The 19,454-nt window shown below is 40.4% G+C and overlaps 1 protein-coding gene across 5 annotated transcripts in view; it reads right to left on the bottom strand.

Moving 5' to 3' along the window:
* YAE1 (YAE1 maturation factor of ABCE1) overlaps nt 1-15,423 on the bottom strand; it is a 93,318-nt gene extending 77,895 nt beyond the window's left edge. Inside the window, exons 1-4 of one of the 5 annotated variants that reach the window (XM_087892426.1) lie at nt 15,370-15,423; nt 14,852-14,978; nt 14,286-14,407; nt 10,676-13,946 (exon numbers count right to left, since the gene is read on the bottom strand). In XM_087892426.1, the coding sequence (XP_087748552.1) occupies nt 13,550-13,946; nt 14,286-14,407; nt 14,852-14,968 (636 nt within the window). In that variant the 5' untranslated portion in view covers nt 14,969-14,978; nt 15,370-15,423 and the 3' untranslated portion in view covers nt 10,676-13,549. Of the gene's footprint in view, nt 1-10,675; nt 13,947-14,285; nt 14,408-14,851; nt 14,979-15,279 lie in introns of those variants that run through there. The other 4 variants (XM_034414362.3, XM_034414617.3, XM_034414532.3 and 1 more) reach the window with 4 other exon arrangements.
* Between the last annotated feature and the right edge of the window lie 4,031 nt (nt 15,424-19,454).

Genomic DNA, 19,454 nt, shown 5'->3' with positions numbered 1-19,454 from the left:
TCAAGTCTTTTTACGGTGTTGAATGCGGCCGCTTCTCACTTGCCCCAAACCCATGGAACGTTTTTTCCAAGGAGCCTGTGCAGAGGCTCCGCAACGGTGGCTTTGTGTTTCAAAAACATCGTATAGAAATTGAGAAGGCCCAGGAAAGCCTGCAGTTCGGATTTTGACTTGGGGGTGGGCGTGCTTTGGATGGCCCTAACTTTGCTTTCTGTGGGGTGAATGCCCATGCCGCCGATTCTGTAGCCTAAGAATTCTACTGATGGAACCGCTATCTTGCATTTTGTTTGCTTGAGTTTAAGTCCCGCGTCTCTGAACCTCGTTAGGACTTGTCTAACCCTCTGGCCTAACTGAGTCTCGTCTTGGCCACTAATCAAAACGTCGTCAAAATACGGGACGACACCTGGGAGGCCTTGTAGGAGGCGCTCCATTGTGCTTTGAAAGAGTCCTGGGGTGATGCTGGCCCCAAACTGAAGCCTGGTGCATTTAAAGGCACCTCTGTGAGTTACTATTGTCTGTGATTCTGCCGTAGCATCATCTACTGGCAGTTGCTGGTACGCCTGCGCAAGGTCTAGTTTTGCAAATAGCTTGCCAGGCCCCAGGGAATGTAGTAGATGGTGGACTATCGGAACCAGATAGGTGCTCTGCTGCAATGCCTTGTTAATCGAACATTTATAGTGGGTGCAAATTCTGATTGAGCCATCCGATTTGACTGGCATGACTATTGGGGTTTCCCACTTAGCATGATCTACGGGAACTAACACCCCTTGCTTAATGAGCTTGTCGAGCTCCGCATCAATTTTGGGCTTTAAAGCAAAAGGAACTCGTCTTGCTTTCAGTCTGATTGGTGCTACGTTGGGGTCTAAATTAAATGATATAGGGGTCCCCACGTACTTGCCTAGAGTTTCTTCGAAAACGTCCCAAAACTCGTGGAGCAGGGTTTCTTTAAGTGATGATCCGCTGATGCTGTGAATGCCCGTGAAGCCCATGCCGAGGGCCCGGAACCATTTCATGCCCAGTAAACTTGGTAGAGGCTTGCTAACGACGGTCAGAGGCAGCTCTTTGTGGAACTCGCCGTAGGTGACCCGGAACGTGCCCACGCCTTCAACGGGAACTCGGTTTCCCTGGTAGTCAAGTAGGCGGATTTTCTGGCGGGACAGCTGGTTCTTCTGAAGCTTGGGCAGGAGTGTCTTGAGTGTTGACCAGGACATGATCGATAACGTAGACCCGGTGTCGATTTCCATTTCGCACGGTTTGCCATCGATTTCTACTTTTGTGTAGACTTTCTCATCGTCGGTTGTGCTGGCTTGGCCGATTCTCGTGCTGTAGGTGTCCCGCTTTTGAGGTTCGCGCTGTTTTCTCGCGCCATCATCTTTGATTGGCTGTTTTGAACGAGCCGATTCTGGTTGGTCGCGGTAGTCACGTGGCCTTCGACTACGCGGAAATTGAGCTCTGCAAACTCGTGCTGGTGGCCTTTCCTGTCGCAACGCCTGCAAATGGCTTCTCTGTATTTACACAATTGTCTCTTGTGATCCCCGCCACAGCTAGGGCAGTTCTCGTGGTGGCAGCTATGTTCGCTCAATTTCTTTTCTGTATGGAAGACGTCCTCATCCGACTCTTCCTCTGTGCTGGTTCGCACTTCTTCTCTGTGGACGGGGGTTGTTTTCGGCCCATCTTTGCTTGGGCTGGGTCGCTGCAGAGCTTCCTAAGCTTTTGTTGATGCCTCGTGTGCTCAGGCTTCGTCTAGCACGCTGGCTAGCGTTAGGTCTGGCTTGGCTAGAAGACGCCTTTGTAACTGGGTATCTCGAACCCCGCAAATCAGTTGTTCAAGCAACGTGTCATCTAAGTCTCTGTAGTCACAATGCGATGTGGCTTTTCGAAGTGTGGCCACATAAGCGCTGACCGGCTCTCCTTCTTTTTGAACTCGTTGCCGGAGTTCGTAGCGCTGCACAAATTTGGACGGGACTGGACCGTAGTGGGCTCTCAGGTTGGCCTGAAGGATGTCCCAGGGAACTGTCTGAACTTGGGTTGGCTCGCAGAGGGACTCGGCCATCTCGAATACGTCTGGCCCGCAGTGGCTTAAGAACAGAGCCCTTTTTCTGTTCGCAGAGAGCCCTTGCATTTCGCTCGCTTCCAGGGAGCACTCGAACCTGGTCAGATACGATCCCCACTTCTCTCGGGACGGGTCGAAGGGTTTTGGCGGAACGTAGGCAGACATGCCATGTCTCCGTGTTCGCTAGTCACCCTGGCTGAAACTCCAAGCTCTTTTTTGAATCGCCTCTTGTGGCCTCTATCCCACCTTCATCGCCAATGTTGTAGCGCGGGAATAACGAGAGGCACAAGCAGGCTAGTAACAACAGCTCTTTAATTCAGGGTGAGACTTCAGCAAAGGAACACAGGCAACAGCCCTCTTTATATACTTTTCAGGGGCGACCAAGAACCAATCAGAATTCACTGTACATTTGAATTTCCCGCACAAAATAGATACATACATAACAGTTGTAACTGCAAATAGTTACTAAATGAGGCAATTGCAAAATGAAGACTGCCAATAATTGAAATGTAAGACTATGGAGAGGGGGATGGAGGGAAGGGTTAGTTATCCAGTCCTAATATTTGGCATTGAAGTTTTTACTGCAGCTTTAACTTTCAGCAAGAATGTTAAAGTTGCAATAAATGAAGAGGAACTGGAAAGCAACACATAATTTTTTCTCCCTTCTTTCAAGCATTTATGTATATAACTGTTGACCCTGCCTCCAAATTAAATTTAAAAAGTACAGTTATGGTGATGTTGCCTCTTGACTATATTGCTTCCCACTATTAACCTCTCCAATATGAAAAGTAATTGTGACAAATGATAGTAATCATATGTTAATAAAGTTCATGATTTTTTTCTTTGGAAAACAAGGTGACTGTAAAATATCTGATTAACACAATATATAACTAGGCCTCTTGATGGATCATTAGTTGTATAGGATATTAATTGCAGGTCTAATCATTAATTAATCAATTTGTTGCCTTCACATAATATATTGGACCATAAAATGACCAAATGATTGGATTTGTTCAACATCTACCCTCCAACCCTCAAATAAGAATGTTGGCTGGGGAATTCTGGGAGTTGACGTTCATACATCTTAATGTTGCCAAGATTGCAAAATACCATGCTAGGGAACTAATTTTGGGGAAATATCTGAGAGCACTATTAAACTCCAGACTATACAGGAAATTGAAGATGGCAACTTCCAAGCCGCCTACAAGCTCAAAGCCAAGTAATAGCAAAACATAAAGAAGAAGGCCAACCCTGGAACCAGCCTGTCTCTCATATATCATTCTCATTGGAACTTACGTTGTAATAAGAGAACAAGCAATTGTTTGGGGCATTTTCTTGTTTTTTTTTTAATGATTTAACATGTTATTGTAAATTTATTATAATTAATGAATAATAGACAATTTATTATAAATTGTCTGCAGACAAAAAAAAAAGCAGTTTAAGATGACAGACATGAAAAGCTACTCTTGGTGATGATGGTCAAGATGTTATTGACAGAATCCAAGAACATAATCTAACACTGATTTTCTAATGGCATTTGAAATTAAATTGAATGATTTAATGAAAATACCCACTACAAGGATTGCCAACTTTTTGGTATCCAAAAGCTGTACTTAATCTTAGCAGGAAGACAATGTCTTCCACAAACGTAATAGATCAACACTGCCCTGCCTCCAACTTCCTTCCCTCCAGGTCTTGGATAGATTTAGGGTCTTTTTTTCTCCTGTGGTATCCAGTGGTGGGGATAAAGGAAATTTCAGGACCAAAACAGACCTTGAAGCCTTCAAAATCATGGAGTATTATCCCATATTTCTCCCACCCAGGGAACTGCATAAAACAATTACTACCTGCCAATTCTTACAAATGAAAAAGTCATACATTCACTGTTATAAGAGGCTGTCAAAAGAAAAAAAACTTAATTTAAGCTACCACACTAACACAAGAATGGCGTTAGAAGAAAAGCCTTCTTCAAATAACGATTATAAGCATGTTCTTTATTGTAGCATCCACAGTAGGTGTGAACCTTTGCAAGATGGGAAGCACAGTGTATAATCAAAGCCCCATCCTTTTTGCATGTGCATAAAAAAGGGCTTTGATTGTAACATAGTGCTTGCCATTTTGACTCCCTCCCCCAGTGGATGTCACTGCCCAAATCGTAATGTTATAATACACTTTGAAATTTAAATACTACTTGCACCATGAGTTCAAACCAAGATTATCTGCATAGTCTGCAAAATAAACTGAATTACTGAAAGAATTGGTTTCTGATAGAGGATAGGAGTTCACTAAAATAGAGCGAAACAGGTCAAGAAATTCAAAACTTTTTTCAGTACTTGAAATGAAGATTGTTCATTTTCTGTTATTGAAAGGACTTGCTAATAGGATTATGAGCTCTGTAAAATAGTCAAGGTCCTGCAGCACCATCTGGTGTTCACAACCAAGATCTTTTCTTATTAGAAAGTTAAAAGCCAGCAAGAAAGTTTTTTGATTTTACCTGCAACATATAGACATCTGACTCTATACTATTTCAGATAAATGATTGCCCAGTCTCTTTCTGAAAGCCCCCCGTAATGGAGCACCCACAACTTCTGAAGGCAAGTTGTTCCATTGGTTGATTGCTCTCACCATTAGGAAATTTCTCCTTAGTTCTAGATTGCGTTTTTCCTTGGTTAGTTTCCATATATACAGTAGGAAGATAACAGATAGGAAGAACTATCTGGTAGAAGGCCTTACTTCCTGTTTCCCATCCCTTTCTGGCTTTGTAGATGACCAGTCTAGTTTAATGTACATCTTTTAGATTGGATTCCAAATTCCAAATACAAACATGTACTGTATCTACCCTTCTATCTCTGCTTGGTTGCAATCTAAAATACCTTTAGACCTCTTGATTCCACTCAGCTCTTCCTCAATGTTAACAAAAGTTTATCATGGATTATTAAAGCAGGAACTCCCAATATAAAGGCAGCTGTGTTTATTCCTGGAATTAAGGCTGTGAATCCAAGTACTGTAATTTTATAAATTATAATTTATGGCTTAGTGACTTAGTACAATATAAGAATTTCACCGGTGAGTGGAACCATTGGAAATTATTTAGGGTTTTTAAAAACATGTAATACTATTTTTTTAAAAATCACCGATCTACCAAAATTTCAAAAGCATCCAGCCACTGAAAGCTTTGTTTAGCAAAACCTACACTGGAAAAGTTTGTTTATTTATTTATTGCATTTATTTGTCAATATATATAAGTATAAGCATGGATTGGATACATAAAATAGATACAAATAGAGGAAACATTAGGACAGAGATGATAGGCATGCTGGTGTGCTTATGCACACCCCTTACAGACCTCTTAGGAATGGGGTGAGGTCAACAGTAGACAGTCTTAGATTAAAATTTTGGGGGTTTGGGGATGAAACCACAGTCAGGTAGTGCATTCCAGGCATTGACCACTCTGTTGCTGAAGTCATATTTTCTGCAATCAAGTTTGGAGCGGTTCACTTTAAGTTTGTATCTGTTGTGTGCTCGTGTATTGTTGTGGTTGAAGCTGAAGTAGTCACTGTAGCAGATAATTTTATGAGCTACGCTTAGGTCATACCGAAGGCAGCATAATTCTAAGTTTTCTAAGCCCAGAATTTCAAGTCTGGTGGCATAAGATATTTTGTTACGAGCAGAGGAGTGGAGGACTCTTCTTGTGAAATATTTCTGGACACATTCAATTGTATTAAAGTCTGATATGCAGTGCGGGTTCCAGATAGATGAGCTATATTCGAGAATTGGTCTAGCAAATGTTTTGTATGTTTTCTACATATAATCCATTCCTCTTTTTCTCTTTTGTCAGCACAAGCAGGCAGGCAGCACCAGCAGTGACTCTGTTTCCCTACAGAAAGCTAAGAAATCTTGACTTTAACCACTCTCTGCGATATACAGCTAGCTGTTCTTGTTTCTTTCAACAGCAGGTTGTCTCATTGATAGTTGCTATAACTAGCCTCAATTAAGTAAAGTCATAAATATCATAACCATGTGAATAATTTAAAATACGATCTTCCTCATTCCCCCTTAGTGCTAAAAGTCAACTGGGCCCCCAATTTCTCTAGTACACCAATATTTGCCATGAGAAATTTATTTTATGGTAAAAGCAGAAGCAGAAATTCTCCAGAGACAATTTACTTGAATGTCAGTAAAGCATTTGATAAAGTAGACCACAACCTACTACTTGATAACACACTATCACTACCAGATGGATTTGTAACTGGCTGAACAACCACACTCAATGAGTTATCCTTAATGGAACTGCATCTACATAAAGAGAAGTATTCAGTGGGGTACCCCAATGCTCTGTCTTGGGCCCAGGACTCTTCAATATCATCATGATTTGGATTAGGAGATAGAAGGGGAACTCATCAGATTTGCAGATAACATCAAGCTGTCAGGAATAGCCAAAACCCCAGAAGATAGACTGAAGATACAGAAGGATCTTAACAGATTTGAACCTAGGCCCAAGCTAACAAAATGAAATTCAATGGTGAAAAAAATAAGACTCTATATTTAGACAAGAAAAACAAAATACAGAGGTATGGTACCTGACACAATAGTAGTAACTGTGAGAGGGACCTTGGAATACTAGTGGACAATCATTTAAATATGAGCCAGCAATGCAATCCTAGGCTGCATTAACAGAGGGATAGAATCAAGACCACATAGCGTTATACCATTTTATAATGCTTTGGTAAGACTACACTAGGAATACTGCATTCAGTTTTGGTTGCCACGATATAAAAAAGATGTTGAGATTTTTGAAACAGCACAGAGAACAGTAACTAACATGATTAGGGTGCTGCAGGCTAAAATATGAAGAAAAGTTGCAGAAATTGGGTCTAGCCTAATGAGAAAAAAAAAAACCCACTAGAAATAACATGATAACAGTGTCCTAATATCTAAGAGGGTTGCTACAAAAAAGAGGGAATCAACCTATTTTCCAAAGCACCTGAAGGCAGAATAAGAAGCAATAGATGGGAACTAATCAAGGAGAGAAGCGACCTAGACCTAATTTCCAAACAGTTAAAACAATTAATCAATGGAATGACTTGCCTCCAGAAGTTGTAGGAGCTCCAGCATTGGAAGTTTTTAAGAAAAGATTGGACAACCATTTCTTTGAAATTTGTATAAGATGTTTTACAGATGGCATTTGCCACTGGCAAGATTGGCGAAGATGTTTAAAGATAAATCAGCTAAACATTGGAAATGTCATCAGACACCTGGCTCATATTGTCATATGTGGTGGACATGTGTAGAAGCTAAAAAATATTGGACAAAAAATATGTACGTGGTTGGAAAAGATGATACAACAACATATTGATTTGAAACCTGAAATATTTTTGTTGGTGATACTGCCAGAAACTTATAGTAAAGAAAATGTATATTTGATTATTCATGCAATAACTGCAGCTAGAATTGTACAGTATTTGCACAAAAATGGAAAAGTGATTCCTACAGAGGAGAATATGATAAGGAAAATATTAGAATGTGCAGAAATGAATAGATTAACACTGGCAATTAAAGAGACAAATTGGTTATAATGCAATATGGGAAACATTTTATTGGTTAAAGGACAAATATAAAAATTAGAAATAAAAGCAGATGAGTAAAATATAGAAAATAGTTAATAGAGTTAAGCAAATAAAGAAGAGGATGTAAAGTATTAGATATTCAATATATTGATATTAAGAATAGATTAAATAATGAATATGATTGTAAATTTTAACTCTTATTGCACAAACATTGGTACCCAGACAACACACTGTTTAATGGAAGAAGGATTATTTGTACTAAAATAATTTTTTTAAAAAAAATTAAAAAAGAAAACATTGAGGTTATTCCATGAGGCTATAGTGATCACCAGTTTATTATTTTCCAATCCAGTGGTGGGTTCCTCCTGGTTCTGCCCAGTTCGGCCGAGCCAGTAGCGGTGACGATATGAACTGGTTCTCTTTGTTTGAGATCTGGGCCCTCCCACCCGCCACCGTGTTATTCTTACCTTTTATTTCTTCTTTTTTAGCCAAGCTAATTGGTGCAGCAGAGTGGATTGCCGCACCTCAGCTGGGCAGATTCGTAATGTGCTTGCGCGGAGATCGCACGCAAAGCGCATGCACGAAGAGGCAATTGCGCGCAAAGCGCGTGCACAAAGAGAACCGGTAGTAAAGCCGGTTAGAACCCACGACTGTTCCAATCCATTGGCTTTGAAGATAGTGGAATGTTACAAATATATAAGATCACATTCCTATTCTAAAACTTTCAGGTCCAAAAGAATTAAATGGTTTGTTAATTTATCTGATAAAATCACTGCAATATTTTTCTAAAACCATCTGGCACATATTCAACTTAATTAATGCTGATCCAATTCCTCCAGTTACTCTGAGCCAATAAATAGTTGAAATATTTAAAATCAGAATGATGGCAGGACATCTGTAAGTTAAGTTCAATTTACCAATAATATAGCCAGTTTGATATGGAATGTAGAACTACACACTGAATGGATAGGAATTTCGCAAGGAGAGCAAAGATTAGCCCCATTGATAATTACAGAACTGCTTAGAAAGAAAAGGGAATATAAACTTCTAAAGCAAATGAAGTTATTATATCAAACAATTCTTTAGCTCTCCTGACTGCCATAGATTGTAAAGACATAATGTTATTCTGGAAACTGATAAATATTTCAATTACCTACCTTTTCACATTACTCTGCAAGCAAACCTAGACCTTTTCATGCCTGAAGATTGAAATTATTCTACTTTCTATCTTCTTGATATTGTAAATTTCAGTCACAACTGTAATATATTAGTGTACTAGCTAGTGTGCTCTGCTACAAAACTACCATATTTTTCGGAGTATAAGACACACTTTTTTCCCTCCTAAAAAAGGCTGAAAATTTGGGTGCGTCTTATACTCCGAATGTAGCTTTTTCGAAGCTTTTTTTCAATCCTAACGAGGCATTAGCGAGTGAAGCGCTTTGCCTGCTCCCTCCGACTCTCAGCTGTGAAGGTTTTTTTCAGCCCTAACGAGGCACTAGCAAGTGAAGCGATCATTCATCAGCAGGTTTGCCTGCTTTTCCCATTGCTTCTCTCTCCAAAGATCAGTTCTGGTTTAAAAGCTGTTTTTTATCCCCAAGCAGGGGATAAAAACGAGCAAACTAATGTGCTGAAGCTGACCAGACTAAGGACATTATGAATACCTGGTAGGCAGAATTTTTTTTCCTATTTTCCTCCCCAAAAACTAAACTGCATCTTATACTCCGATGTCTCTTGTACTCCGAAAAATACGGTATATGATCAGGCTTGATATAAATCAATTTACAGCTTGAAAATTAATGAATAGTTACAATCGGCCTCTCCTCTCCCCGTCTCTCCCTCAGCCTTGCCCCACAGAAGCCTATCCTATCCCCCTTCTCTCCCTCAGCCTTGCCCAACAGAAACCTCCCCTATCCTATCCCCCTTCTCTCCCTCAGGCTTGCCTCATAGAAGCCTCCCCTAATCTATCCTCTGCTTGCTGCTATGAAAGTAAAACTGAAACTGAAACTCCCCTCCTCTGCTTGTGTTTTGCATTTGGAACAGATTTCTTTTCAGGTAGGGAGGGGGAGTAGAACTCCTTAGCATCAGAGCATGTTAATAATAATATAGGAAATACTAATGTTCTGATGGTCATTTCGAAAAATCCTTTCTTAGTGAGCACCTAGGAGCCAAGAATAACATATGTGGCAAATTTCAAGTTTGTAGGCTTTACGGTTCTGGAGATTTTGTGATGATGCGTGAGTGGTATTTCGCTTTTATATATATAGATTTTGGTTGTTACAGTTTGAAAAGGTATTAGAAAGAGTATCAAATTCAAGAACTGCTCCTTGCCAAAATCAAAATTAAAACAACCCTGACAGATGCTGAAGCATCCACTAAAAGGTATCTAGCAAAGGGAAGCTCATTACAGTAATTGCTGTCAAACTGCTCCTTCTTTTAGGAATTTTTTTTTAACATTAAGTTAGAAACTGCTTTCCTAGTGTAAATCTGGGATACCGTATAAAGCACTCCTGGATGACAGACAAGATTCTTACTGCATATCCTTTCAGATATTTGAAGAATGCTATCGTTTTTCCCTCATCCCCTCAATATTTTTTTTCTCAAAACTAAATATTCTTAGTCTGAACATCTTTTCACAGACTTGCTTGCAATAAATATATTAGAACAATGAAAAAGTTTGTGCATGAAACTGTTACCAAATGTCTTTTTATATCTGGACTTGATAAACTTTGCACTTTAACAAAATGCAAAAGAGTAAACCTATTTTTAAAGTTTCAGTTATATTCAACTATAGAATCATATGCTGACACTGGTGGCACTGAAATCAAATCACTATAATTTTTCTCTTATGTTTCTCTGGGATGCAAAAAAAATGAAAGAACTACGAAGCAAAATGAAAGAAACATACTAGGGTAGGATTTTCATCATACAAGCTGATCTTCGCTTTTCTCCACTAAAAAATGTAAAACAAGAAAGTGTTATAAGTTATAGGAATCAAAATGTTGCTTTCACATCACAGAATCTTGAGGATAGCTTGAATATATACACATATGCAGACACATTGAGTATCAGTTTAGTTTATTTAAAATTGGTAGTAAATGCTCAAAATCACAAGTACATTTTAGTAAATTATATATCTTATCCCTCTCAGCCAATTTTCAATATGCAAAAAAGCAGCAAAACAAGTTAATGGAGCAATTGAAAACATATTCTTTGAATAATGCTAAAGACATACAAGATGAGAATAACATTATGATCATTTTTATAAATATGCAGGATTTGTTAGAAACCTCTTGAGTAATGCAGAACAATCTTTCATTTGCTTGTAAATATTATTAGAAGAAAAGTCAAAAAATAATCTGTATCTAATCTTAAAATTTAGATGACACAAAAGAAATTACATGTATATAGAGCAATGGGATGCATATCGGAGGAAATTTAAATGACAATTAGATATTGCTTCTGCATATATTTCTTGTAACAGTGAAAATAATATGTCCTTATTGCAAGGATGTATAGACTATAATCTTATGGTAATCAGTTATTGCAGACATAAACTAGTTCAGAATAATTAACTCTATTTTTATTGTTTTTTATGCATGGGAAAACCTGTTCATTTTTATTGGAGCAATGGACTAAAACAGCAATGATTTGCTTTTTTAAAGTAATGACTTTCTAAGATCTTTCATAGCTCCTGAGAGGATACAGAGAATTTTGAGCTTGTATCTATAATATACAACAGCTTCTTTACAAACCACAACTCTTGAAAGTGACATACAGATTAAGAATTCATAGCAAAACAGAAGTAAATTAGACAAATATTTCAAGAAGAAATTTTAATAATTCATGAGTTATAAGGCCTTATATGTAGATATATGAATTATAAGGCCTTATATACAGATAAAATATTTAATATATTTTAAAACTGAATTATGCTCATGGACTCATTAAATATGAGAAATGTATACTGCTACTTCCTGCCAATTCAGCTATCAAGACACTACATGGGATGATATTGAGACAACTGCTAATGCTGTATTTTTTATATTTATTGTTTCATTTTCCTTCCCATAGATACAAATAAATATGCTGTCTTCACGATTGCTGTATTTGTTGAACCTTTCAAGAGATACATCAGAAATATGGGGGTTGGGGGCTCTAAATAGTCTACTACCATGATGGTGAACCTATGGGACGCATGCCACAGGTGGCACGCTTAGCCATATCAGTGGGCACGTGAACTCAGCTCCGGCGCGCCAGCTGATTTTCGGGCCTTCTGGGCCTACCAGAAGTAGGGAAACAGGCTGTTTCCTGCCTCCAGAGGGCCATTTGGGGGAAGGCCCATTTTTCTTTCTCACCTGGTTCCAGATCCTCTCTATGAGTCTAGGGAGGGCAAAAACAGCCTTTCCCACCCCCTCGGAGGCCCTCCAGAGGCCAGAAATGGCCCGTTTCCCAACTTTCGGTTGGACAGGAAGTGACTTTTTTGCTGTCCCCAGCCTTCAGAGACTCCTAGAACCCCTCCCCCACCTTCCTGGCACACAATGGAGAAAAGGTTAGCCATCACTGGTCTAGTAGTTAAAGCACTAATTGATCTAGTGTTTAAGGCACCAGGCTAGAAATTAGGAGATTGTGAGTTACAGTCATGCTTTAGTCATGAAAGTTAGTTGGGTGATCTTGAGAGTCACTGTCTCTCGACCCAACTTACCTCACAGGATTGTTGTTGGAAGTAAATAAGAGAAAGGCAATTAGATATAACTCAACTACCTTGAGTTATTTGTTGAATTTATTTATTAAATTTGTATTTCACTCATCTTGCTGTCCAAAGTGACTCTGGACAGCTTACAAAAATATGGATACAAAACAGTTCTAAATTTAAAACAAATTAAAACTATGAAAGATTAAATACAGACTAAAAGACTGGCTCAGATAACAGTAGGCGGATGGTGCATTATCACTGCACCATCCGCCTTTAGCTTGCAGATTCTCCATCAGGGCTTCATGGCATCCAGCAGAGTCTGGTTTCCAGTAGGGTGGGGGCAGATCTCTCCTCCAGTGGCAAGTTGCTCCAATGGCAGGGGCCATGGCAGAAAAGGCTCTTTTCCTAGACTCCACCAGCAAAATCCTATGGCTAGCAGGGACTGCAGTAGGCCATTTCTGCCAGAGCAAATGGGGCACGGCAGTCCCATTGGAGCAAGGCAGCTCCTCAGATATCCTGGGAACTTTAAAGATGATAACCAACAGCATGAACTGGACCCAGAAGCAGATTAGCAGCCAGTGCATTTTTAATAAGTGATTTTATATGTGCCACCCTGGGGCCTCCCCATGCCAATGCATTCTAGGCCAATTGTAGCTTGTAAATATTCTTCAAAAATAGCCCCATGTCAAGTGTGATGCAATAAGCCAAACAAGAGATGACAGGGAATGAGTGACTGAGGGCAGGGCCTCATAATACAGAAGAGATCACAGTTTGCGTATAATATGAAGCTGCAAAAATGCTCTCCTAGTCATGACTGCCACCTGCACTTTGAGCTGTAGTTGAAATCTAAGAGAACACCCAAGTTGTGCATTGGGTCTGTCTGGAGTAGTGCAACCCCAACTAGAACTAAAAATAAAACTCCACAGGCACTCCCCTTAACAGAGTTCAGCTGAAGACTGTTGTCCCCTATCCAGTGCCCAGTCTCTAGCACCATGAAGGACAGCCACAGGATTATTTATAAAAATAATAAAGATGAAATATAATTACCATCATCTGTTGAAACCATACAAGTAGTCTTGCCAACTGCATTGTGCAGTGACAGCTTGGTATTAAGACAATCTCAACTTTGTGTCCAATTCTTGTATTTATGATCATTGCAGTGTCCTGTGATCATGTGATTGTCAAAAAGAATATTAGAAATAAATATAATTTAAAGCAATACATTTATTTCGCCAAGAGCTAAATATGTTTAACTGTATCTGGAGACAAACCAAATTGTTCCATGATACTGGCAGTTCTTTCTTTAAGCCAATAAAAGGTTGCTCTTTTAGAACCTTTGTGACCTTCTGTCCTGTCACAATATTCATTTTGAAATGAATTTGTTCCATTATTTCTGCAACTGTTTTTAGTAAGCTCAGCACAGGTTCTACTATGTTGTTCAACAGCGCAGCATTCATGATCAAGATCCATGTCATTAAGGGTATGTAACAAATCTCCAACACTGAGTTGTGGGTTTATACATTTTAAATTCTTAAGCATATTTTCTTCGTATATTCTTAATTGATTCAGCAGATCAGTCATCTCATTCAGCGTCACAGGGCTGTGTTTATTGTGATGATACCAAGACAGAAGAGCACTACAATGTGAATATTTGAAACAACAAAACAATGTTTACTTTTAAAATGCTAAAATAGACTGTGAATCTAGAAATCACCACTGTATCAATAAACATTTCAGAATGGATTCTTTCCAGAAAATGAGAGATTTGAACAAAAGCCCAAGTGTTTACTATGGCATGGAAATCCTTACGTGTCATTCAGTGGTTCCAATTTATCATATTTTCCATCTCTTACCTTGCAAACTACAGAGTTGGCAAAGATTAGTTCTAAGTTATTCAGACTATAAAAAAGATGAGTTATACATTTTATAAAACCCATTGATCTCTAGGGGGGGTATCTTTATTTTTACAACATACCTTATGGTTCCTTTGAGCTGGCTACATTCAAACATCACCTTTATTGCTTCTTTGTAACCCTGATTGAAGCCTTGTTGAAGTGTTACCCCTTTCCCAGCTTCAACACCTTCCCTATAGCCTTCCTTTAAGCAAAAGAAATAAAGTACAATTTGTTAGCATTTGTCTGTAATATTTAAATATAACACCAACTAAAATAAGTAAAACAAAAAAGCTTAAAAAGGTATCCTTCCAAATGATTACCAAAAAGAAGAGAACAAATGAAATTTAATTTCAGAGCCTGATTCACAGCACTTTATTTTAAAGAAGGCTCAACCATGTGGTATCATATAAGTATTCTTGCTAATTAAAAGATCAGTTTTGTTCTATAAGGTCATTTCCAAAATTCAATTGAGGTAAATTCTATCCACCTGGCATCTAGTTTTTAAGAATCCCTCTAAACAGAGAACAAGATTTATTCTTATCAAGAATTATGCCAGCATTCCATTTGCATTCAAGTTAATACAAAAGAGACAGAGAAGAAGTAATAACATCAATCAATATTATAGAGGTACTCTGGTTACTTTTACCTTGACTCGTTTCTCCATTGCACTCTTCCATTCTTTCTGGGCTATGTTCATCTCGTCTGCATTTTCATCAAATACATCTTCACCGCACTGATTAACTGCAGACTGTATCCATGACATTTTGCTTGTGCTGCTGATCCAAAAGAGATTAAGAGTCAAAGCAGAGGAAATCGAGCACAGTAGGAAAGCCGGGCGAACGGACTAAACCTGAAAAGAATCAAGAATGATTTGAGAAGCATTGGAGACATTAAACTCTGCGACAAAATAAGTCGAATCAGAAAAAAAACCATATTAAGTTCTCTCCTAGCAACAAGCGAACGAAGGCAAAACAAATCGGAGGTGTGTTTGTTCTACAAAAAGAAAAGAAAAGAAAAGATGAACTTCTCCCTAAATGACATATAACGCATTTTTCCCTCCTCCCCTTTAATCACCGACAGACCCGGAGCCAAATCTACCGCTACCCCTTAATCAATCTTCCTCTCTCCTTGCCCTCTCGCCAGACAACAACCCGAAGACCTTACTGCTTCCGGGGTCACAGAAGGAGCAGCGAGAGGCGCGAGAGAGACATCCGTAGCAGAAATGGAAGTTTGCGCCTGCGCATTGACTACATCACCTTGAGTTCGAAGGTCGGGAATACGGTGCTGTCAGATTGATAGATGTTGTGAGCAGGGGAAAAGAAAATTGCCCACTCCCGAAATAGCTGTAGATAAAACTCTGAAGTTGTCAGTGTCAGCCTAGCAAACGTTCAGCTGTTAAATGTTGAAGAGGAGGCCGCAACTGCCATCAATATGCGATGGTACTCGTAAAGACTCTGTGGGATCAAGTTCGGTTCCCAGCTGGGTTGCCAGCTAATTATGAGTATATCCACGTACTTTTCTAGGAAACAGCAGAGAAACCCTTTGATGTTTGCCTTTCTCCAGGATTTGCAAAAGTTGAAGTTGACAATAGTTATACCACCCTTGACCAGCTACCATGTAAAGATTTTCGCAGAATGAACGTGGTATCGTTCTCAATCGACAAATAGTTAAGTGTGTTGATGGCGTGTAGAAGTGGGAATGGACCCAAATTAATGAGATTTGTTGTTTTTATCACATTGTTTATGTCTCTCCTCTGTATACTCCACTTGTGTGGGGTAAATGCATCTTATTTATTATCTTCTCCAGAAAAACGTATGTTTCAATTAAATTGTTATTCTCTAAAAAAGTGTCACTTGCAGTGTGTGTGTATTCTGAAATTGCTCAGAAAGTTACGGAGGAACAACTTACTTACATTTTTAAAAGTTATCCTTTATTTCTTTCTCATACTCATCGAGATAAGTTGTCTAGATGAGTATGAGAAAGAATGTATGTTTGGTTAGAAATGGTGTTGCTTAATAGAAATTCAGTCACAAATATCAGTGATTTCCAGTCATTCTTTTTAAACCCAAGCATTGCTGTAGGAAAGACAGGCAAGAATGCTGTCTTGTCTTTCTTGAATTCCTGAATGAAAAGTGACATATAAAGATTAAGTAGACCAGGGTTTGGCAACCCGTGGCTCCGGAGCCACATATGGCTCTTTCATCCCTCTGCTGCGGAGAGAAGTGGCTGGGACTGATACTCTTGCTGGGTCTCATGGGGATGGACCCGCACCTAATCCTAACCCTTTCACCACCCAGAGGATACTTTTCAATCAATGCTGCTGGCAGGACTACTCTGCTGGAGGAGTAAAGATCAGGGCAGCAAGAAAAGGGGGCTGGCCCCACCAAACCTCGCATGCCCACTCCGGGAGTCAGGCTTGGAAAAAGCCTGGGCGCCCTCACGAAAGACACCCATCAGCTAGTCAACCCTCCCGCCCCATGTGCCTTCACTGCACTTTGGCCGAACCCAGCTGTTCACTTGAGGAGGGTCTCCCTGTTCGTACGCGCCCTCCCACCCCACCACAGCCGGCCAGGGGGTCATGTGAGGAAGAGGAGAGTCATCTTCGGGGAAGCAGCCACTTCGGCTTGTGCTTGCTCTTCAGCCAGCCCTTGCACAGCAGTGAAATTTAGTGCTCTTCACAATGGGGGAGACAGTATCTCCTCCTGCTCCTGGAGCCCATTACGATGTGGAACCACAATGCGACCCTGCCTCACTCGCCCCTGGCAACAGCAGCAGCATCGGGGACAGAGAGCAGGTTGTGCATCTTCCTGGCACCAACAAAGGCCAGAATAGCCACCGCCATTTCCTGCTGCAGTCTGTTGGGCAGCAAGTGAGGCACCAGAGAATTAGAACCAGAGGGACAGAGAAAGAGAGAAAGAGACAGACAATGACACAGAGAGGTAGAGAGAAAGAGAAAGAAAAAGAGAAAGAAAGGAAAAGAAAGAAAAAGAGACAGAAAAAGAAAAAGAGACAGAGTGAGAAAGAGAGAAACAGATAGCAATAGTGACACAGAGACAGTGAGAGAGAAAGGTGAACAACACACCGGAGGCCAAGTGTGGGAAGAGGTGGCTGGGAAGGGAGGGGTGAGGCAGGGACAGGCGGGGCAAATAATTTAACAAGTTCTCTGCCCTAATGACCAGCTGGGTAGGTGTGGCGGGGGGGTCATGTGACTGGGTGGGAGTGAGTGACATTGAGTTGGCCATGCCCCACAGTCACACTGGTGGTTAAATTATTGGCTCCCGGTGTTTTCTGTGGGAAACAGGTCCAAGTGGCTCTTTGAGTGTTTAAGGCTGCAGATCCCTGAACTAGATCTACAAATACTTGAGCAAAATAAATTTGGTGATCCAAAATCTCTCACAAAGAATTTTGATTTCAAAATTAGGAATCAAAGACTTTCTGTCCAACCATATGGATGTTTAGTAAATTACTAAATTTTATGGACTTGGTGAGTATATATCTAGAAAAAGTAACTTTTTAATAAAAATATAGGACTGAGTTAGAATTCCATCAATAGGATTAGAATTCTTATTTTTCAGCTAATCCTGAACTTCAGACCAAATCAGAAGACTTTAGAAATAAAATAGTTGTCAATCCAAAATAATGGTTTTTAGGGGGTTTATATGCTATGTTCTAAATTATTTTTAAAAAATCTTTGGTTTGCTAACCAGAGCACAGTAGGCCAAATTGACGGATATGTTCATTCCCAAGTGGCATCTCTACTTAAATTCTAGTGTTTAGATAATGAGACATGTTCTTTGCCCAACATCCAGTAATTTATGGCCATATAATATTGACAAGGTTAAGGATTTCTTATTGGTGTTTATATATAACTGAATTCAAATATTACACTAGGTCATACATCAGATTTTACTACCCACTGGTTAGGGTCATACATCAAGGTCAGCTGGCGTGGTTGACCTTGGAGTTTCCTGGATTTGTGGAACTTTCACAGGGCATCAACTTTGTGCTGTTGTGGAATCCCCTAGCTGTTCAGCCCTTCATAGAAAGGGCTAGTAGCTGATTCACATTGTGCCGTTGGAACTTCCCCAGCACCAATGGGTATAGACAATGCCCTTAGACCAGTGATGGCTAACCTTTTTGCTGTCATGTGCCAAAAGTAGAGTGTTCTGTCCCAGCTACAGACCCCAAAGAACGCAGCACACACAAAGTCCGTTCAAACCTTGGTTTACTAAATAAATCAGTCTTTTACAACAACGGCTGTTAATTAACTGCATTAACAGCCGCCAAGAATTCAAAGAATAATAACTGAAAGCTTACTGTGGTTGGCAGAATGCCCAGAAACAATTTGCAGGAAGCTGATAAGATAAGCAAGACAAGACATGAAGGTATGTGAATGAAGTTGTTCCCTGCAAATTGCTTCAGTCGGGGTTCCTCCTTAAATAGGCTAAGGGAGTGGCCAATGAGCCCCAAGCCTTACTCTCAAGTAGACCTCCTCTTGAGGAGCCACTCCTGTCTTTTGGCAGCTCTGCGCGCCCGTGCATCGAGAAGAGGCTTCTCCTCTTCGTCCTCTTCTTAAGGGAACTTCTGGAGGTTCTGAAGGTCCTTGCTGAATCCACGCCTCTGGCACCACATCTTCTCCAGTCTCCTCATTGTCCAACTCGAGTGCCAGCTGCACAGGCTGACACCAGCCTCCTCGCTATTTATTTATTATTTATTGGTTCGATTTATATGCCGCCCTTCTCTGGAGACTCAGGGCGGCTTACAATGCGTTAAGCAATAGCCTTCAAACTTTTATATATACCTGCTTAGTAGGGCTTTCGGCCCCCCCAAGCAGTGTTCTTTTTTATACAAAGTCAGCTTATTGCCCCCACATCCGGGTCCTCATTTTACCTACCTCGAAAGGATGGAAGCCTGAGTCAACTATCTGAATCAGCTACTAGCTGCACAGGCCGTGTACAGGCCACAACATGGGAGCATGAGGGGGTTGCACGCATGCTGCCCACACCCATAATTCAATGTGCCCTCCTCCCACACATGCACGCGCGATACCCTCCCCCCTCCGCTTTTGGCACACAATAGCACAGTGGGCCCGGAAGGCCTGTTTTTCGCCCTCCCCAGGCTCCAAGAAAACCTCTGTAGCTTCGGGAGGGCGAAAATGGCCTTCCCCACACTCCTGGAGGTCCTCCGGAGGCTGGAAACGGTCCATTTGCCGACTTCTGGTGGGACTGGAAGGCCCGAAAAGCAGCTGG

This window comes from Pantherophis guttatus, chromosome 4 (genome assembly GCF_059756535.1).
Source record: "Pantherophis guttatus breed Tessera chromosome 4, ASM5975653v1, whole genome shotgun sequence".
Classification (NCBI taxonomy): Eukaryota; Metazoa; Chordata; class Lepidosauria; order Squamata; family Colubridae; genus Pantherophis; species Pantherophis guttatus.
This window is presented reverse-complemented; position numbering and strand designations above follow the sequence as displayed.